This window comes from Schistocerca gregaria, chromosome 6 (genome assembly GCF_023897955.1).
Source record: "Schistocerca gregaria isolate iqSchGreg1 chromosome 6, iqSchGreg1.2, whole genome shotgun sequence".
NCBI lineage: Eukaryota > Metazoa > Arthropoda > Insecta > Orthoptera > Acrididae > Schistocerca > Schistocerca gregaria.
In genome coordinates, this window is record NC_064925.1 from 382,551,469 (window position 1) to 382,570,826 (window position 19,358).

Sequence of the window (19,358 nt, forward strand, 5' to 3'; positions counted from 1 at the left end):
GGTCTCCTCTGACACCCAAGTATTTCTGCTTGGCCTCGTCTTCTTACTTATATCATCCTCTGCTGCCTTCACTGCTTCATCTCTGAAAGCTACATGTTTTTTTTTCCCCCCCTGTTGTATTGCTTTCCCCTGTTTCAGTCTGTCATTGCCTAATGCTCCCTCGGAAACTTTCTTCAAGCTCTGGTTCTTTAAGTTTATCCAGGACTCATCTCTTTATATTCCTACCTTTTAGGAATTTCTTCAGTTTTTAATCTGCAGTTTGTAACCAATAAATCATGGTCAGAGTCCACATCTGCAGCTACAAACCCAGATTTCTAATTTATTAATTATTATTAAACCTACTTCTGCATTACCTCTATTTGATTTTTTATATTCACCTGACCAGAAGTCCAGTTTCTCCTGCCGCTGGACTTCATTAATTCCCACTATATCTAACTTCAACCTACCCATTTCCCATTTTAAATTCTCTAACCCAACTATCTGATTAACATGTCTAACATTCCACACCCCAAACCATAAAATGCCAGTTTTTTTATTTTATTTATTTATTTATTTATTTATGACAACATCCTCCTGAATAGTCCACATCTGGAGGTCTGAATTGGAGACTTCCTACCTCTGGAGTATTGTACCCAGGACGTTTTCATCGTCATTAAGCTATACAGTAGAGCTCCATGCCCTCAAGAAAAAAAATAACGGCTCTGGCTTCCCCTTGCTTTCAGCAACTGCAAAGCAAGCCCTGGTTGACTAATTTTTTAAGGCCAGATCAGTCAATAATCCAGACTGTTGCCTTTGCAAGTACTGAAAAGGTTGCTGTCGTCTTCAGGAACCACAGGTTGGTGTAGCTTCTTCACAGGTACCCCTATATTGTGGATGCACATATGGTGTGGCTGTCTGTATTGTTGAGATATACAAGCCAGCCTAAATCATCCACATACCCTTGGCTAGAATAGTTTTTAGTAGCTCACTTATGAGCTCATTCACATCTGGGTTCCACAGTAGTGAGGGCAATACCCCACCTTGTGGATACCGTCTGGTGATATTGATCACCATTTTCACTACCACCATGGTGGCCTTTACCTTTCATCTCTCAGCATGGCTTTTATCACCAAGGTTATTGGACTTGATGCCATGTACTTATGCAGTTTTAACAATGGGTTTGAGGGCCATGTTGCTGAAAGCAGCCTCAGTGTCCAGGAAAATGCAGAGCATCATTTCCTGAAAGTGTATTGCTTTTTCTAACTTCCCAACAAGTTTACATATTGGTTTACATGATTTTCTAGTTTGATATGCATATTGCTTATCATTTAGAGGAACCTCAGTTAGTCTCCTTTTCCTAATATGCACATTAACCAGTTTTTCTAACATCTTTAGAAGAAAATAGGACAGATTGATCTCATGTCTTTAGCCTTGTTATGATCCTTCCTCCCTTGTTTCAGAATGGAAACAACCTTAATTCTCCTCCAGGCATTGGCAATGACTCTTGCAGATAAACTTGCTCTAAACAGTCTCCATAGGAATCTGATTAATCCTTCTCCTGCTTGTTGCACCATAGTTGGAAAGATACCATCTGGACCTGGTGCCTTGAATGATCAATACATTCTCACCACCCACTGGATTTTCTTGAAATCCACACACTCCTTGGGAGATTCAAAGTTCTCACAGGGGCTAAATCTTGTTTTGAATCATCTGTCAGTGTGCATTGAGGGGAGTGAGCACATTCAGTCTCACATTCACTGGCCTTGAATATTCACCATTCTCCTTTCTTAGTGTGCCTCCTGGATTTATCTGTATCCTAGTGCACATTTTATGAAGTCTGGCTTTGGCAGCTGTACCTTCCCATCTCTTCTTACCACTTTTTTCTGCCTTGAACATCTTATCGATGAGAGAGTAGACTTCAGAATCCTGAAGTGTTCTGCAACATACTTTTTAGTCTCCTTTCCACAGTTGACCATATGTAGAATTTAAAAACACATTCACTGTTCACAAACAGACAGAGTTCTCTGGTTTGTTGCATGTGGCACACTGTGTGCAGTCTGCTGACCAACCCCTCATTTTCCCCACCCTTTTGCCTTGCACCATGGAAGTGACATGAGTAGCAAGCAAGCGATCGGGCCATTATTGTGAAATTACAGTACAGTACATTAGTGAGGAAAAAATATGTGAAATGCATGACGGAAAATACTGTAGTGCACAGCACTGTATGCATACGTACTTATTGGGTCTAGATGAGGAAGAAGATATGCAATGTGTAATGTTGGGACGAGATTTTAGTTTACAGTACAAATTACATGAAATTCAGTTTGTATGGTAGATTTTTCAATGTAATTCGGCAGGTACCAAACAGCTAGTGTGGGTTAATTGAGTTTTCAATTCACCCAGTTTCAAAATAATGAGATTCTGCTGTATTTAGTACAGGTCCCACATTCTTGAGCAATATTCTAGGATGGGTTCTAAGAGTGTTTTGTAAGCAATCTCCTTTGTAGACTCATTGCTTTTTTTGGTAGTATTCTGAATCAAAGACTGCCACCTGCTATACCTATGTCTAACCCTATGTGATCACTCCATTTCATATCTACACTAATTATTTGTGATTCATTGATATTGTGCTCGTAGAACAAAACATTTTTGTGTTCTGTTAAGTACACAATTTCTCGTTTCTGATCATTTAAAACAAGTTATCAATCTTTCCACCACTTAGAAACCTTAACAAGATCTGACTGAAAAATTGAGCAGTTGTTTTCAGACCCTACTACACTGTATTGCATTGTCTGCAAAAAGTCTTAGTTACTGTTAACATTACCTGCCAGATCATCCATACATATTATAAATATAAGTCCCCTGCCTCATTTTACTGCTGCTGTGTTGTGGCTGATCTCAGAAACTACTCTAGGGATTATGATACAGTTTTCACTAATACATAGACTGATTTAGAGGAAGGTTTGCGTATATAATTAATGTTCATAGTAATGATTGTGTGTGTGTGTGTGTGTGTGTGTGTGTGTGTGTGTGATGTTTAATTGATGTCTGGAGTGACATCTGATGGCTATGATGATGATGAGAGCTAAGAACTGGTCAGCTAGAGGTGAGGCAGTATCTGGGAGGAAAAACAGTGAACTGTTGCAACACCAGAGAGTAGTGGAGCACGACCAGAATCTATGTAGACAGGATGGTGATAATTAAACTTTCTCTACTTTAGCCTGAAAGCTATTTATTGTACAGGTATGATGCTCAGACTATGTTCTGCAGGATTTGCATTGGTAGTTGTTTTAGCATCATGACTTGTCATTAGTCACCAGTATTGGTACGACAATGTAGGGTTGAAGTACAAGCATCAGTGTGCATTACAATTGTAGACAGTTGACATGGGGCTGGACAAGGTGAGCATTGCATTACTTGCAGAGCTGGTTTGGAAACAACAGCAATAGTGCTGCTGCTCTTCGCAAGTATTAAAGCATTAAAGGAATATGGAAAGGTCTTCTTTCCACACCAGGGTTGAAGAACATGATTCAGAAGTTTGTATTGATTAGTGACTTCGGTATTGCTTGTGGGAGAGGTTGGGTAGTGCTTGTGGGAGAGGCCAATGGCCAATTGCCCCACAAAGTGCTGAAGAAGTTACCGTTGCCATGGCTGGAAATACTGGATGCAATGAGCGATCTTCAAGCAGTGCATGAGCTGTGTCATGACAACTGAACACAACATGGTCCACCGTTCAAAAAATGCTGTGAACAATTGTGAAATGGTATCTGTAGTGCACTTCCAGGCTGTCATGGATGCAAATGGTCATCACATTTAGCAACCTTTTTGTAACTGTAAACATAAATACGGCATGCAATTAACTAATGTAACCCTCTCATGTGGAAATTAAAATGTGTTTCTTTCAATGATTTATTCATTATTTCTCTCCCACATGTTTACACAGTGTGACACTGCCCTATGATCACTCATTTTCCATTGTGGCTCCTCTCAAATAGTGAAAGTTTAATTATAGCCATTGTGGATTATAAATTAAAGCCTCTTGACATGATTTTCTGTCTGTGTGTGAAGACGAATCTCAAGGATAGGCTGATTAATGGGGAATGTTTGTGTATATCACTACATATTATAAAGAATACCGTTAGGTTCTGGATACTCAATGCAACAAGTGCAAAGCTGGGGTGGATCACTGGTTGATATATAACATGAACAGCAAAGGTCTCGACACTTTTCCTGTGGCATGCATGAAGTTACTTCATATGTTGATGTGACTCCATCCACTGATGTGACTCCATCCATTATAATATGCTGTGTCCAACTTATCAAGGAATCTTCAACCCAGTCACAAATTTTGCCTGATACTCCATAGGACTGCACTTTTAATAATAAGCTTTGGTATGGTACCAAGTGGAGTGCATTTTGGAAGTCAAGAAAAATTGCATCTACCTGTGTGCCTTGATCCAGTACTAGTTGGTCTTCACATGATTGATGTTTCAGAGTACTTCCTGGTTGACTCGGAGAAGGTCATTCTGTTCAATGTACCCCATTAAGTTTGAGCTCAGAACATGTTCTAAAATTCTACAACATATTGATGTAGAAGATATTGAACACAAGTTTTGTGGCTCACTTCTATTACTCTTCTCTTATATGGCTGTGACGTGCTTTTTCAGGCTATTGGACACAGTTTTTGTTCAAGGAATCTATGATACTTTGTGGTTAAAATTAAAAGGGAAGTATGCTCAACTGCAAACTCATATAGAACACAGGGATTCCATCAGTCCCCGAAGCATCTTTCAGTTTTAGAAGTTTCACACCTACATACACTGTCTGATGAAAGGCTTTCAGACACTTATAAGTAGACATTAATATGTGTAGTGTCCACCATTTGCATTTATCACAACTTCAACTCTGCTGGGGACACTTCCAATAAGGTGTCTTAATGTCTGTGGAGGAATGGTCGAAACCATAGAGGGCAGTGAAGCTAGACACTGGGGTCTGGAGGGAAGTCAACATCCCAACTCATCCCTAAGGTGTTTAATCATTTCTTTCGGGTTGGGGCTCTGGACAGACCAATCTATTTCATTGCTTCACAGTGGCTACTTCATGACATGGTGCGCAGTGCTGTGCTGAAACAAACAATAATTGTCTCTGAATTGTTCCTCTTCCGTAAGCAGTACACAGTGCTGTAAAAAGTGTTCGTACCCTTCTGTGTGTAACATTTTCCAAGCACAATAAAGGGACCTCACATTAACTACAAAAAACAGCCCCATACTGCAACATTACCTTTAAACTTTTGGCACTACACGTGATAGAAGGTACCATTCTCTAGACATATTCCTAACACCAATTTTTCCATTGGTTTGTGCATTGTTCTCCTGTTATACATATACAGTGTACAGTTTCTTGATTTCTTGTAGGTCTGAACTTCTATATCTGAAATCAAGTTATTTTCTGACCATGCCAGTGCAGTTACAATGGACTTCTTCGCCTATGGAGGCCAGATTATGCTGTAATCAAAGTGCTTCAATGTAAACTGAATTTTTATAAATGAATATGAATCATTTCTTCTGTAACAGAAATGTATGTTACTCATAAAGATATAACAACTTCCAAACTTTGAAAAAAAGGTAAAAATCTCATGATTATACGTCTCGAGTTCTAACATTAGTTAACATTCTTTATTCTTCTTCATTTTGCCCTCTCATCATGCTGTACTGTTACATTGTGTGCATTTATTCGGTGGCATGCTGCATTACTCGGTACTGGGATGGCAATGCAAGGAACATATACAAAGCCCACTCAGGTACCTCATCTCATGGTGATACTGCTACCACTGAGCCATCTGGAAGATACACAGAGGCTGTCTGTACACTCATTACATGCAGAAACAGATAACAAACTTCCCAACAGTTCCATATTTTTAATTACTAAATTGTTATATCACTTAACGATCGTGAGTATCATTCGTTGGTAAGGTGGAGGTAGGACTACACATCATTCTACTGGAGTGATATGTTGCACCTCATATTCCCCGACTGAGATGAATAATGTTACAATAATTACATAAACTTAAGTAATTAGCCATACAGTATGACATGCAACAGAATCCATTCACAATTATTTGTACACAGTGCAGTCACATTAATTTGACTACCACTTACTTTTGATGTCAGTGTGCAGAAACCACTCAATTTCTGCAGATGGCAGCACTAGCAATGGAGGGTATATAAAATGTGTCAGAGGGACACACAAAACAGTGCAGTCATTGTTGTAACGTGGACACAGAACGATTTATCTGGCATCAAAAAGGGGACGATCATTAGCTTTTCAGTCAAGGATGGAAGCATTTCCGAAATGGCGAAGTTATTAAACTTTTTGTATGACATGATGATTAAAGTATACTGTGCATAGTAGGATGGTGCTGTCCAAAACCATTACTGAGGCACCTGTGGCACACATGTTAAACAGTGGATGTGGAGATGTGTATGGGTGAAAAGACAGGCAACTGTTTAGCACCTGACTCACCACCCAGGTGAACCAAGGGGCTACCAACAGTGTCCCCTCAATGACCATTCAGTGATGGTTGCTGAGTATGTGCTGCAGCAATAGGCGCCTGGTTGAAGCACCCAGGCTGACTGATATTTGTTGGCGACAAAGTATGGAATTTGGTTTGTAAGCCAATACTGCAACTGAAAGTCCACTGAATGGTAATAAGTGACTTTTTCAGATGACATGGTTGTTGGTTTGCAAATACCGTGCACCTTTTGTCAGAAGAATTTAGGCCAGAGAGGAAGTGTTTTAATCTGGGGAATGTTTTTGTGCCATTCCCTGATCGGTCTCATCATTCTGGAAGGCACAATGAAGCAACACAAGTATGCATCTATCCTCAGCATGCTGGTATCTACCACGAGGACAATGCAACATGTCACACAGCTCGCAGTGTAAGTGCATGGTTTGGAGAGCACTGTAGTTTCCCGGCCACCAAACTTGTCGGATTTAAACGTTATCGAGAATCAGTGAGACCAAATCGATCGAGCTGTTCGTGTCATGGATCTTCTTCAGCTGAGAAACCTGGCACAGCTGACCATGGCACCGGAGTCGCCATGGCTCCACATCCCAGTCAGTGTCTTCCAGAACCTCACTGACTCTTCCTGCATGTCGCAGCGGTTCGCACTGCAAAAGGTAGTTATTCGGGCTTTTGACAGGTGGTCACAGTAATGTGACTGGATTGTGTAACATCAAGCATAACATCTGTGCCTAACTCTAAGGCAAAATGTGAAGTGGATTTTGTGTGCTAGAAATGTTATGCCTGGTATTTGCTGGAATTCAAAATGGTTTATTCTTATTGATCACTGTGTGGATGGTGAAACCTTAAGGCTTCTGCACCAAATTGACGAAAAAATACTTGAGAAAAAATAAGCATCTTATCAGAAATGTAATTACAAAAGCCTGTTTGCTTTGCTTAGTTTCCTTCTATTGTTTCATGTAATACTAGCTTTAGGAACAGCTGTATATATTCACAGAAACACAAAATATTATCAGAAGCAGATACGTTGTGCGCTCTCTCTCTCTCTCTCTCTCTCTCTCTCTCTCTCTCTCTCTCTCTCTCTCTCTCTCTCTCTCTCTCTCGCTCTCGCTCGGTAAGAACCTGTCTTGTAAGCAAAAGGAACTGTCAGGGACAGTATGTGATAACTAAGGAGTGGTGATTTATCACTGCATTATTATAGTGGTTTGTACCAACATAAGTGCTTTGCTTCTATTGAACATAATCTATTTACACAGGTGTGCATATGCAGCAGTGCTCCAGATGTTCCACAGTTGTGGCTGGGGCATACATCTGGACGAATACAAGTTTTGAGATTTCGGTTGGAGGGATCTCTCGAATTCCGTCCCGAGCCGTCTGTGTTGCTGGGGCACACAGCAGCACTGACTGATATTGTACTCTGTCGCAGCTTCTCAATAGCTGTTTCCGCTGGCGATGATGGAAGTGCCATTATATGGGACCTTAACAGGTAATTGGCATTAGACAGTTATTATTAACATTTCAAATAATATAATGTTAAAAGCGCAAGTGTGGATTCCTTGCACAGTGCAGGAAATGTAAGCCATTGCCATATATATATAATGTGTCAAGAAACACAAAGCAAATATCAAGCTGAAGCTCTGAAATTGGTTTAAATTAATATGGTCAGAGAAAATCCCAGATAGAGTACGAGCAGCATAAGAGGCAAGGTGAACTTTCGCAATGAACCAGTCCTTGGCATGCTCACAAATATTTTTGCCATGTGTTAGTGTGATATAATATTTTCAGATCATAGAATGCTTCAGTTGTGTGTCCAACATTTTGGAAAATATGTGCTTCCACAGTGTTGTGGACTGCCCGCAAATTAGTACAGTTAATAAATGAGAAGAATTTATCTGAAGGTGTCAACTAATGTAGCTCAGTCAGATGTCAGTTCCATTCTAATAAGTTTAGATTCGCCACTAGTGTCTCTCTGTAGTCTCTCTGAGCTTGTGCCGAGATGCATATAGAGGGGAATTTTCAGTGTAGGGGGTGTTACAGAAATTAGGTAATGTGTTTTCATTCTCTGTCGGGATACACTACCTGATGAACATTTGTTGCAGTTTGGTAGTGGACTGCCGACTCAAGGAAGGTGTCTGGATTCATGTCCGAGACCTGTACCCACCACAACCAATACTACATCATAACCCCCTCTCTCATAATCTAGTCCACCTGCTGAAGCAGTGCTAAGAACTGATAACTAACTTAATTTTCCAGTGATAAGTCAGACAAATGTAATTCAATTCAAACTATGTCAGTTTTTCTCCAAATTCCGTATCATAGTTGGTAACATGTTAAACCAGTAGTTTGTCTCTAAGTAGTATTGAAAATTCCAGCTATACTGTTGAAAAAGGGTTAGAAGTACATATCAGAAACAGAAAAAATTGTCAGAGAAACTGTACCCAAAGTTGATTTTGGTGGGTATATACAAAGACTAGCCCTTAAATGTTTGAATTCTTTCAGCTTGTCTTACGTGAGGTCTGTGGCGGTCAGTGAGCCCGTGAAGCTGGCCACAGTGAGCAGAACGCTGGGCGACATTCTGCTTGTGACAGACTCGGAGCTGCTGCTGTTCTCCGTGAACGCTGCGCCTGCAGGCAGGGCATCGCCACCCTCACTGACCACAGCCGTCTGCTTCTCTGGTGCACCGGAGGGGATTTCCATAAATGCTGTCGCGTCGGGTCACGCAGATGGAGTTATAAGGTTAGATTTCAGTGATGTTTCTTTTCACTTAAGATATTAAATGCTTTTTAGATATTTAAGAATTTGTAAAAATAAAAATACCATAGGCTAGTTGTTGCCTTAATGAGGCATGACTCCCATTACAACAGAAAGGCACACATAAAAATAATTGCACTGTTCCTAACAGTAAAATGTTCAGAATTGAAAAGAGGAAAGGAGGACACATATGAAGTCTACATCTACATCTACACTCTACAAGCCACCATGTGGTGTGTGGTGGAGGGTGCCTTAAGTACCAATTTCACTTGCCTATTCCTGTTGCGAATGGTTCAAAGGAAGAACAATTGCTGTGAAGCCTCTGTGTGAGTCTGAATGTCCCTGATCTTATCTTTATGCTTTTCTTTGTGTGTGTGTGTGTGTGTGTGTGTGTGTGTGTGTGTGTGTGTGTGTGTGTGAGAGAGAGAGAGAGAGAGAGAGAGAGAGAGAGAGAGAGAGAGAGAGAGAGTACATTGGTTGACTCTTCCAGAACCATATCCTCTCAGAACGTAGTCCTAGTCCAACGAGTGTTTTGTGAGCTGCCTCCTTTGTCAGTGAACTACATTTATTGAGGATTTTTCCCTCTGTCTGGCATCTGCCTTACCCATGATTAATATTATGTGGTTTTTCCACTTCAAATTGCTATGCATGTATACTCCTAGATATTTTATGGAAATAACAGCTTCCTGTGATTCTTGTGCAATTGTGTAATCATACAGTAATGGGTCTTTCTGTCGATGTACACACAATACTTTACACGTATATTATGAAAAGTAATGGTCCTGTAACACACATCTCCATCAAACCAAAAGCCAATTTTATGAATTGAATGTCTTCTGGAAGTCAAGGAACATGGCATCTACCTGTGCATCTGTATCTACCACTTTCTGGGTATCGTGGGTGACCAGAGCAAGCTGGCTCTCATACAGTCACTATTTTTGGAACCCATGTAAATTTCTGCAGAGCATTTTTCTGGTCTCCAGAAATGTCATAATATACGAGCACTAAACATGTACCAAAATTTTAAAACGGATCAAGAGAACTGGTAGTTGGGACCTCCAACATCAGGCACGTAATGGGACCCCTTAGGGATATGGCTGCAAGACAGGAGAAGAAAACAAATGTGCACTCCGTGTGCATATCGGGGAGAGGGGGGGGAGTAATTCCAGATGTAGAAAGGGTCCTTCCGGATGCCATGAAGGGTACAGGGTGCACCCATCTGCAGGTGGTCACTCATGTCGGCACTAATGATGTGTGTCGCTATGGATCGGAGGAAATCCTCTCTGGCTTCCGGTGGCTATCTGATTTGGTGAAGACTGCCAGTCTCGCTTGCTGGATGGAAGCAGAGCTCACCATCTGCAGCATCGTCAACAGACTGACTTGCGGACCTTTGGTACAGAGCCAAGTGGAGGGTCTGAACCAGAGGCTGAGACAGTTCTGCGACCGTGTGGGCTGCAGATTCCTCGACTTGCGTCATAGGGTGATGGGGTTTCGGGTTCCGCTGGATAGGTCAGGAGTCCACTACACCCAGCAGTTGGCTACATGGGTAGCAGGTACTGTGTGGTGTGGACTGGGCGGTTTTTTGGGTTAGATGACCTCAGGCAAGTACAGAAAGGACAATAGCCTCAAAGGGTGCGGGACAAAGTCAGGACATGGGGGGACCAAGCAGCAATCGGTACTGTAATTGTAAACTTTCGAAGCTGCGTTGGTAAAGTACCAAAACTTCAAGTGCTGATAAAAAGCACCAAAGCTGAGATCGTTATAGATACGGAAAGCTGGCTGAAGCCAGAGATAAATTCTGTTGAAATTTTTACAAAGGCACAGTCGGTGTTTAGAAAGGATAGACTGCATGCAACCGGTGGTGGTGTGTTTGTCGCTGTTAGTAGTAGTTTATCTTGTAGTGAAATAGAAGTGGATAGTTCCTGTGAATTATTATGGGTGGAGGTTATACTCAACAACTGAGATAGGTTAATAATTGGCTCCTTTTACTGACCGTTGCAGCATCCCTGAATATGGAAGTAAATAGGAATATAAAAAAAGGGAGGAAGGTTTATCTGTTTAGCAAGAGTAATAAGAGGCAGATTTCAGACTACCTAACAGATAAAAATGAAAATTTCTGTTCCGACACTGACAATGTTGAGTGTTTATGGAAAAAGTTCAAGGCAATCGTAAAATATGTTTTAGACAGGTACATGCCGAGTAAAACTGTGAGGGACGGGAAAACCCCACCGTGGTTCAAACAACAAAGTTAGGAAATTACTGCAAAAGGCAAAGAGAGCTTCACTGCAAGTTTAAAAGCAGCCAAAACCTCTCGGACAAACAGAAGCTAAACAATGTCAAAGTTAGCGTAAGGAGGGCTATGCATGAAGCGTTCAGTGAATTCAAAAGTAAAATTCTATGTACCGACTTGACAGAAAATCCTAGGAAGTTCTGGTCTTACGTTAAATCAGTAAGTGGCTCGAAACAGCATATCCAGACACTCTGGGATGATGATGGCGTTGAAACAGAGGATGACACATGTAAAGCTGAAATACTAAACACCTTTTTCTGTTTCACAGAGGAAGACCTCACTGCAGTTCCTTCTCTAAATCCTCACACGAGTGAAAAAATTGACTGACATTGAAATGAGTGTCCAAGGAATAGAAAAGCAACTGAAATCACTCAATAGAGGAAAGTCCACTGGACCTAACGGGATACCAATTCGTTTCTACACTCCTGGAAATGGAAAAAAGAACACATTGACACCGGTGTGTCAGACCCACCATACTTGCTCCGGACACTGCGAGAGGGCTGTACAAGCAATGATCACACGCACGGCACAGCGAACACACCAGGAACCGCGGTGTTGGCCGTCGAATGGCGCTAGCTGCGCAGCATTTGTGCACCGCCGCCGTCAGTGTCAGCCAGTTTGCCGTGCCATACGGAGCTCCATCGCAGTCTTTAACACTGGTAGCATGCCGCGACAGCATGGACGTGAACCGTATGTGCAGTTGACAGACTTTGGGCGAGGGCGTATAGTGGGCATGCTGGAGGCCGGGTGGACGTACCGCCGAATTGCTCAACACGTGGGGCGTGAGGTCTCCACAGTACATCGATGTTGTCGCCTGTGGTCGACGGAAGGTGCACGTGCCCATTGACCTGGGATCGGACCGCAGCGACGTACGGATGCACGCCAAGACCATAGGATCCTACGCAGTGCCATAGGGGACCGCACCACCACTTCCCAGCAAATTAGGGACACTGTTGCTCCTGGGGTATCGGCGAGGACCATTCGCAACCGTCTCAATGAAGCTGGGCTACGGTCCCGCACACTGTTAGGCCGTCTTCCGCTCACGCCCCAACATCGTGCAGCCCGCCTCCAGTGGTGTCGCGACAGGCGTGAATGGAGGGACGAATGGAGACGTGTCGTCTTCAGCGATGAGAGTCGCTTCTGCCTTGGTGCCAATGATGGTCGTATGCGTGTTTGGCGCCGTGCAGGTGAGCGCCACAATGAGAACTGCATACGACCGAGGCACACAGGGCCAACACCCGGCATCATGGTGTGGGGAGCGATCTCCTACACTGGCCGTACACCTCTGGTTATCGTCGAGGGGACACTGAATAGTGCACGGTACATCCAAACCATCATCGAACCCATCGTTCTACCATTCCTAGACCGGCAAGGGAACTTGCTGTTCCAACAGGACAATGCACGTCCGCATGTATCCCGTGCCACCCAACGTGGTCTAGAAGGTGTAAGTCAACTACCATGGCCAGCAAGATCTCCGGATCTGTCCCCCATTGAGCATGTTTGGGACTGGATGAAGCATCGTCTCACGCGGTCTGCACGTCCAGCACGAACACTTTTCCAACTGAGGCGCCAGGTGGAAATGGCATGGCAAGCCATTCCACAGGACTACATCCAGCATCTCTACGATCGTTTCCATGGGAGAATAGCAGCCTGCATTGCTGCGAAAGGTGGATATACACTGTACTGGTGCCGACATTGTGCATGCTCTGTTTCCTGTGTCTATGTGCCTGTGGTTCTGTCAGTGTGATCATGTGATGTATCTGACCCCAGGAATGTGTCAATAAAGTTTCCCCTTCCTGGGACAATGAATTCACGTTGTTCTTATTTCAATTTCCAGGAGTGTATATTATTATATAATATTGTCTGAGTCTCATGAACAAATAAAGCATGTTGGGTCTCACACAATTGCTGTTTCCAGAATCCATGTTTATTCCTACAGAGTAGATTCTGGGTTTCCAGAAATGACATGATACGCGAGCAAAAAACATGTTCTAAAATTCTACAACAGATCGATGTCAGAGATACAGGCCTATAGTTTTGTGCATCTGGTCGACAATCCTTCTTGAAAACTGGGACTACCTGTGCTCTTTTGCAATCATTTGGAACCTTCCATTCCTCTAGAGACTTGCGGTACATGGCTGTTAGAAGGGGGGGGGTGGGCAAGTTCTTTCGCGTACTCTGTGTAGAATGAAACAAGTCAACAAATGTATCACAGAAAACCGTGAACATATATACTTGGCTACTAGCAGCCAAGGAAGTGTGACAAAATTTAGTGATTACTTTGTCCCACTAGAAGGGAAAGTAGATTGGCAGTAGGTGTGTCTTTAAATTTTAGCTGATTTTTAATCTTAGTGTAAACATAAATGCATTACATTTACATTAAAGTAATGTTTGCAAAAATTGAAGTGTAGTTGAAGGTTGAAATGGTGAGCTAGCTTTCAGCATTTTTATATCCTGTTTTGAATGCATTGCGTGTGTGATACAAGTAATAAATACTGTTTGCACAAGTCAAAAAATAATTAAAATGTGATCTCATGTGGTAACACAGCGTGTAGTATTTTTGTATCCTGGTTTCGAATATTGTTTTGTACAATAGACAAGAGATTTTTGAAAACTGCATATGACATTCTCATGAAATTTTTAATCTGAGTGAAGTCCTCTGATTTTAATTCTTTCAGTAGTGTTTCTTGGTTCACTGCTCGTGGTCTTGCAGTAGCGTTCTCACTTCCTGAACACAGGGTCCCAGGTTTGATTCCCATCGGGGTCAGGGATTTTCACCTGCTCTGAGATGACTAGGTGTTGTTGTGTCATCTTCATCACCATCATTAATCCCCATTATGATCAGAGGAAGGCAACGGCAAACCACCTCCATTAGAACTTTGCCTTGTACGGCAGTGCGGGTCTCCCGCATCGTTCCCCTATGCTCTGTCAAGAGGCATGGGACTTCATTTCCAGTGTATCTTGATAAATATGTACACCTCTGTATCTATTTCTTCATCCAGTCATTTCTTTTGACATTTTTTCCCTTAAATTTTTGATTCTCATTTTGATTTGTTTTCAACAGTAATAATGTAACTATGTAGACAGCTGCCCTGGATTTTAGCATGACACTATAAACATCCACTTGCCACTTTCATGATGCATCTCTTGTGTGTACACTTCTGCAAGCACTTGCAGCAAGTTGCTGAAATTAACTTGCCCAAGCGACTTTTAGAAATAAACTTGCACAAGTTTTTGTTCTAATGTAAACATCTCAGCAAGTCCTTGCAGGAGTTACTTGCAGAAGTTACTTGCTTATGGATGTGTGCATTAAGACATTATCTTCACAAGTTGTTTCTCTAATTTTTGGATAAAACACCTTGAAAAATTTTACACAGTTCCCCTTCCTATTACTAGCCCTAAGCACTTAGTCTCCCAGTGTATAGGCGATGAGTTGAAATCTCCACCTAATGTTATAACATTACCAAGAAATTTACATGAAATATTCTCCAAGTTTCCCATCAAATGTTCTGCCACTACTGATGCCGAGGCAGGGGGTCTAAAAGAGCATCCGAAGGGCACATGTGATCACCTTTAACACTTAGCTTCACACAAATTATTTTGCAGTCATAGTGTACTAACCTCACAAGACATTATCGTATTTTTAATGCTGTAAACATGCCTCTACCATCAACATTCAACCTATCTTTGTGATATACATAATATACATTTCATTATTTAAAATTTCATTGCTATTAACACCTGGTTTCATCCAACTTTCTGTTCCTAATACTATGCAGGCATTGCTACCGTTTATAAGCAAAACTAGTTCTAAACCTTTCCAGAGTTGCTTCTGACATTAACTAGTAGTGTATTAACATTTTCTTTCTCTTATCTCCTATGAGAGATGCTACCCTGTATGGGAGTGTAACACATCTTATTGAGCCTGTGGAGGGATTTCCCTCTCCTAAAAAATCCACATGTGCATGCCACATGTATTTCTGCTATCCTAGTAGTCGCATCATGTGAAATGTTTACACCTGACCTGTTAAGGGAGTCCTATATTTCTCCACCCAGTAGCAACTCTGTGTAAGGCAAACACCACCCCAAAATCTCCAGTCCGAGGCAGGTGGGACCGAATAACGTTCACAATAGTGAATTACATGACCGAAATAAATGTTAGACACTGAGTGAGTCAGAGATGTTAACAATGGTGCATATGACTACAAAGATGTTAAGTATAGGAATACAAGTGATATATTTTCAAAGAGTAGTAGTTGTATAGAAGCTTTCCAGGAACTGGAGATTTTGAGGTGATGTTGGCCTTACAAAGACTGGTGTGTAAACCTTATACTATTTAGGAAAAGACATAATCATATGAAAAAGGATTCAGTCAGATTTTGCTGATTTACATGTTGCAACAGTACCATAATTAGATTTGCATAGCTTGTGGTGGGCTAATAAAAGGTAAAAGTAAGAATTTCATATCCTTGTATTGGGAATAACCCATGTATGAGTATAGAGGCTGCCTTGAAGCTCATAATCATTTTCGATAATTTATGAAAATTATAAGTCAATGCCTTACCTAATTGTTGAAGACTGTCATTTGGGCCAGAAAAATTAGAGCAACAAAAATGCAGTGTCAAACTTTGGAATCTAACAGGCATAATGGCAGAAAAATCCATAAGTTCATTATTCTTAGAAAAACTGAAGTAGATTGCTATAAAGAATGTATTCAGGGTTTCCTAATGAGTGGTGCCATTCCTCCCAGATCTAATGATTAACTCATTCAAATATCTTCTTACATACTGTAGTAATGTTACAATCATCATTTATTCTTCATTAAAGTGCTTTCCAACAAAACTAAATGTATCATTACAATCAGTGGATCAAAAATTATCATATAAATAATGGATCTTAATGAATTATGCTTTGAATAGTATTTTGGCATATATAGTTATGTTATACACATCGTGTATAATTAAATTCATGTGCATGTTAAAAAGAGAGATTTAGAAATTTTAATAGGCTTAGAATAATAGCAGACAGAGAGGCTCCAACTTGGCTAAGTTTCAGTATTTTATTTTGTTGCAAGTCTGCATTTTCTGATATGCTGGCAAATTTGCCTTCACTTTTATCTTTATGCAAGTTTGATGTATTTGTGCCTGTGTCAGTGGAAATGAATTATATTGAGAAAGCATAGATAAGATTTTAATGAGGGAGGTTTACCTTTTTGAACATTAATTTTACTTCTCTTAACCTCATTGATTTCACAGCATTTTAGTAATGACACTGTGCTGTCAATCATGCCATAACCATTCAGTGACATCAGTAATATATTTAATGGAAAGTAATTCTTATTTTGTTTTTCAGATTATGGAGCTCTTGGGACCTCTCACCACTGAAGGAGATATCCTGCAATGCATTAGTGTCACAGCCCATAATAAGGTAGGTGTGTCTGCATCCCAGAATATCCATTATCATAACCACACAGTTGTTAATAAATGAAAGCTGTAGAGCTACATGTACCAGATGGCACAAGAAAACTTTCAAATTTATAGTGTGTTTTTCTGCAAATACATTAAGCTCAACACAGGTGAAAAAAGTATTAGTTTAGTAGAAAGTATCAGATTTACTACAAAAAATTTTCAAAAGTTTATGTTTCGGAACCTAACAGCAATTCATCTAATGAAAAAGGTTATGTATTGATGAATATGAGCTGTATAGGGGTTTCATGGGAATGCCAAAATGGACAGTTTGAAATCAAACTGCAAACAAATAATGGAGAGCAATGCGAAAGAAAGAAAAGGTGGAAAAGGAAATTACAAAAAATTATAAAAAAAGATAGGAATGGATAGCTAGCATTCAAGCTCTTAGCAGGAGGGACATAATTGTATATGATCAATTGTACAGGTAATCAAGATTTGTTGATTTATGCATTATGAGACAAATATGTGCAGATCAAGTCTGTGCATTCTAATAACCGGCTTAAATGCTATAATCCAACATCCCTCTGATATACATTGATATATAGTTTAAAAACAAAGATGATGTGACTTACGAAAAAAGCGCTGGCATGTTGATAGACACACAAACATACACACAAAATCCAAGCTTTCGCAACCAATGGTTGCTTCATCGGGAAAGAGGGAAGGAGAGGGAAAGACGAAAGGATGTGGGTTTTAAGGGAGAGAGTAAGGAGTCATTCCAATCCCGGGAACGGAAAGACTTACCTTAGGGGGGGAAAAAGGACAGGTATACACTCGCGCACACACACATATATATTCATCTGCACATACACAGACACAAGTAATGTCTGCTTGTGTCTGTGTATGTGTGGATGGATATGTGTGTGTATGTGCGCGAGTGTATACCTGCCCTTTTTTTCCCCTAAGGTAAGTCTTTCCGCTCCCGGGATTGGAATGACTCCTTACCCTCTCCCTTAAAACCCACATCCTTTCGTCTTTCCCTCTTTCCTGATGAAGCAACCATTGGTTGTGAAAGCTTAAATTTTGTGTGTATGATTGTGTTTGTTTGTGTGTCTATCAACATGCCAGCGCTTTCGTTTGGTAAGTCACATCATCTTTGTTTTTAGATATATTTTTCCCACATGGAATGTTTCCCTCTATTATATTGATATATAGTTGCTTTCAATTGTACTGTTTTTTCATTAGTGTCCATACTTTGTCTTCTTCTACTGCTTTCTGCTTTGTCTCCATTTTGTTTGTTACAATTTATATAGACATTTGAAGTGGAAGGTGTAGTGATCATAGTATGAATTGCAATTGTATGTATTTCCCATTTTCTGATAAAATTATAACATACTATTCCTGCAATTTGGAATACCTTAACATCACCCTACAAATCATTATGCCTCAAATTAATGATCTCTCAGTATCTTACCCAATGTAGTTCCTGCATTTTAACTTAAATATTGTCTTTCTTTTGCAGTATTACATACTCACACGATGCTCAGCACATGTACGCATCTGGTGCCAACGGTATTGTTGTTATCTGGGAAGGCATGTCGAGCAAAGGCCCAAGTCATATGCCGAAATTTCTTGATCTTACATCACTGTGAAATGGCTCTCCTTGCAGTTATATCTACTATTTCCTGTTGATGAGATTCACTATAATTATTGTACAATATTTTACTAATGTGTTTGTGAGTTGTGTGGATCCAGTAAAGAGGTGTGCTGTGTAATGTCAAATGTTTTATGCGGTACTGATAATTCAAAATCTCTCTAGCATGATATTCAGAATCTCCCTAGCAGAAAGATTATTTTTTTTATACTCTTAATGTTGTGAATGTTATGATAGTTTAATAATAATCTGTTTCATATTGCATTTCTACTTCATTAATTGAGATATAGTACAAAAATGTAAATCTAGATTACCCCTTTTGTGATAATTATTCATCTATATTTTGCGTGTTATTTTAGTTTTCAGTATAGTATCCAAAATAATTTTTCATCATATTTTCAACAGATATTAAACATACTTTCTACATATGTTTTTGTATCTCTTATATAAAGTAAATTAGCCATATACTGGTCCTTTTCTGTGAATCTCTTAAGGACCGTTGACATTATTCTGCAAGCTTTTTTTTTTTTTTTTTTAAAAAAAATTGCTTATATTTTTGTTAAATTGAGTGAGTTTCTCTTTCTACCCCCCTGTACCCACTCTGCTCTTTGCAGTCTCTCTCTCTCTCTCTCTCTCTCTCTCTCTCTCTCTCTCTCTCTCTCTCTCTCTCTGTGTGTGTGTGTGTGTGTGTGTGTGTGTGTGTGTGTGTGTTTCTGAACAATAAATATAAAAAAATAACAGTATTCCTTTCTG

General features: G+C 40.4%; 1 protein-coding gene across 4 annotated transcripts in view; it reads left to right on the plus strand.

Moving 5' to 3' along the window:
• Window positions 1–19,136, plus strand: part of LOC126278092 (lysosomal-trafficking regulator) — a 543,055-nt gene extending 523,919 nt beyond the window's left edge. For all 4 annotated transcript variants that reach the window (XM_049977936.1, XM_049977935.1, XM_049977937.1 and 1 more), the window contains exons 53-56: window positions 7,759–7,988; window positions 9,002–9,238; window positions 16,896–16,970; window positions 18,474–19,136. In XM_049977936.1, the coding sequence (XP_049833893.1) occupies window positions 7,759–7,988; window positions 9,002–9,238; window positions 16,896–16,970; window positions 18,474–18,603 (672 nt within the window). In that variant the 3' untranslated portion in view covers window positions 18,604–19,136. The remainder of the gene's footprint in view (window positions 1–7,758; window positions 7,989–9,001; window positions 9,239–16,895; window positions 16,971–18,473) is intronic.
• The last annotated feature ends 222 nt before the right edge of the window (window positions 19,137–19,358 follow it).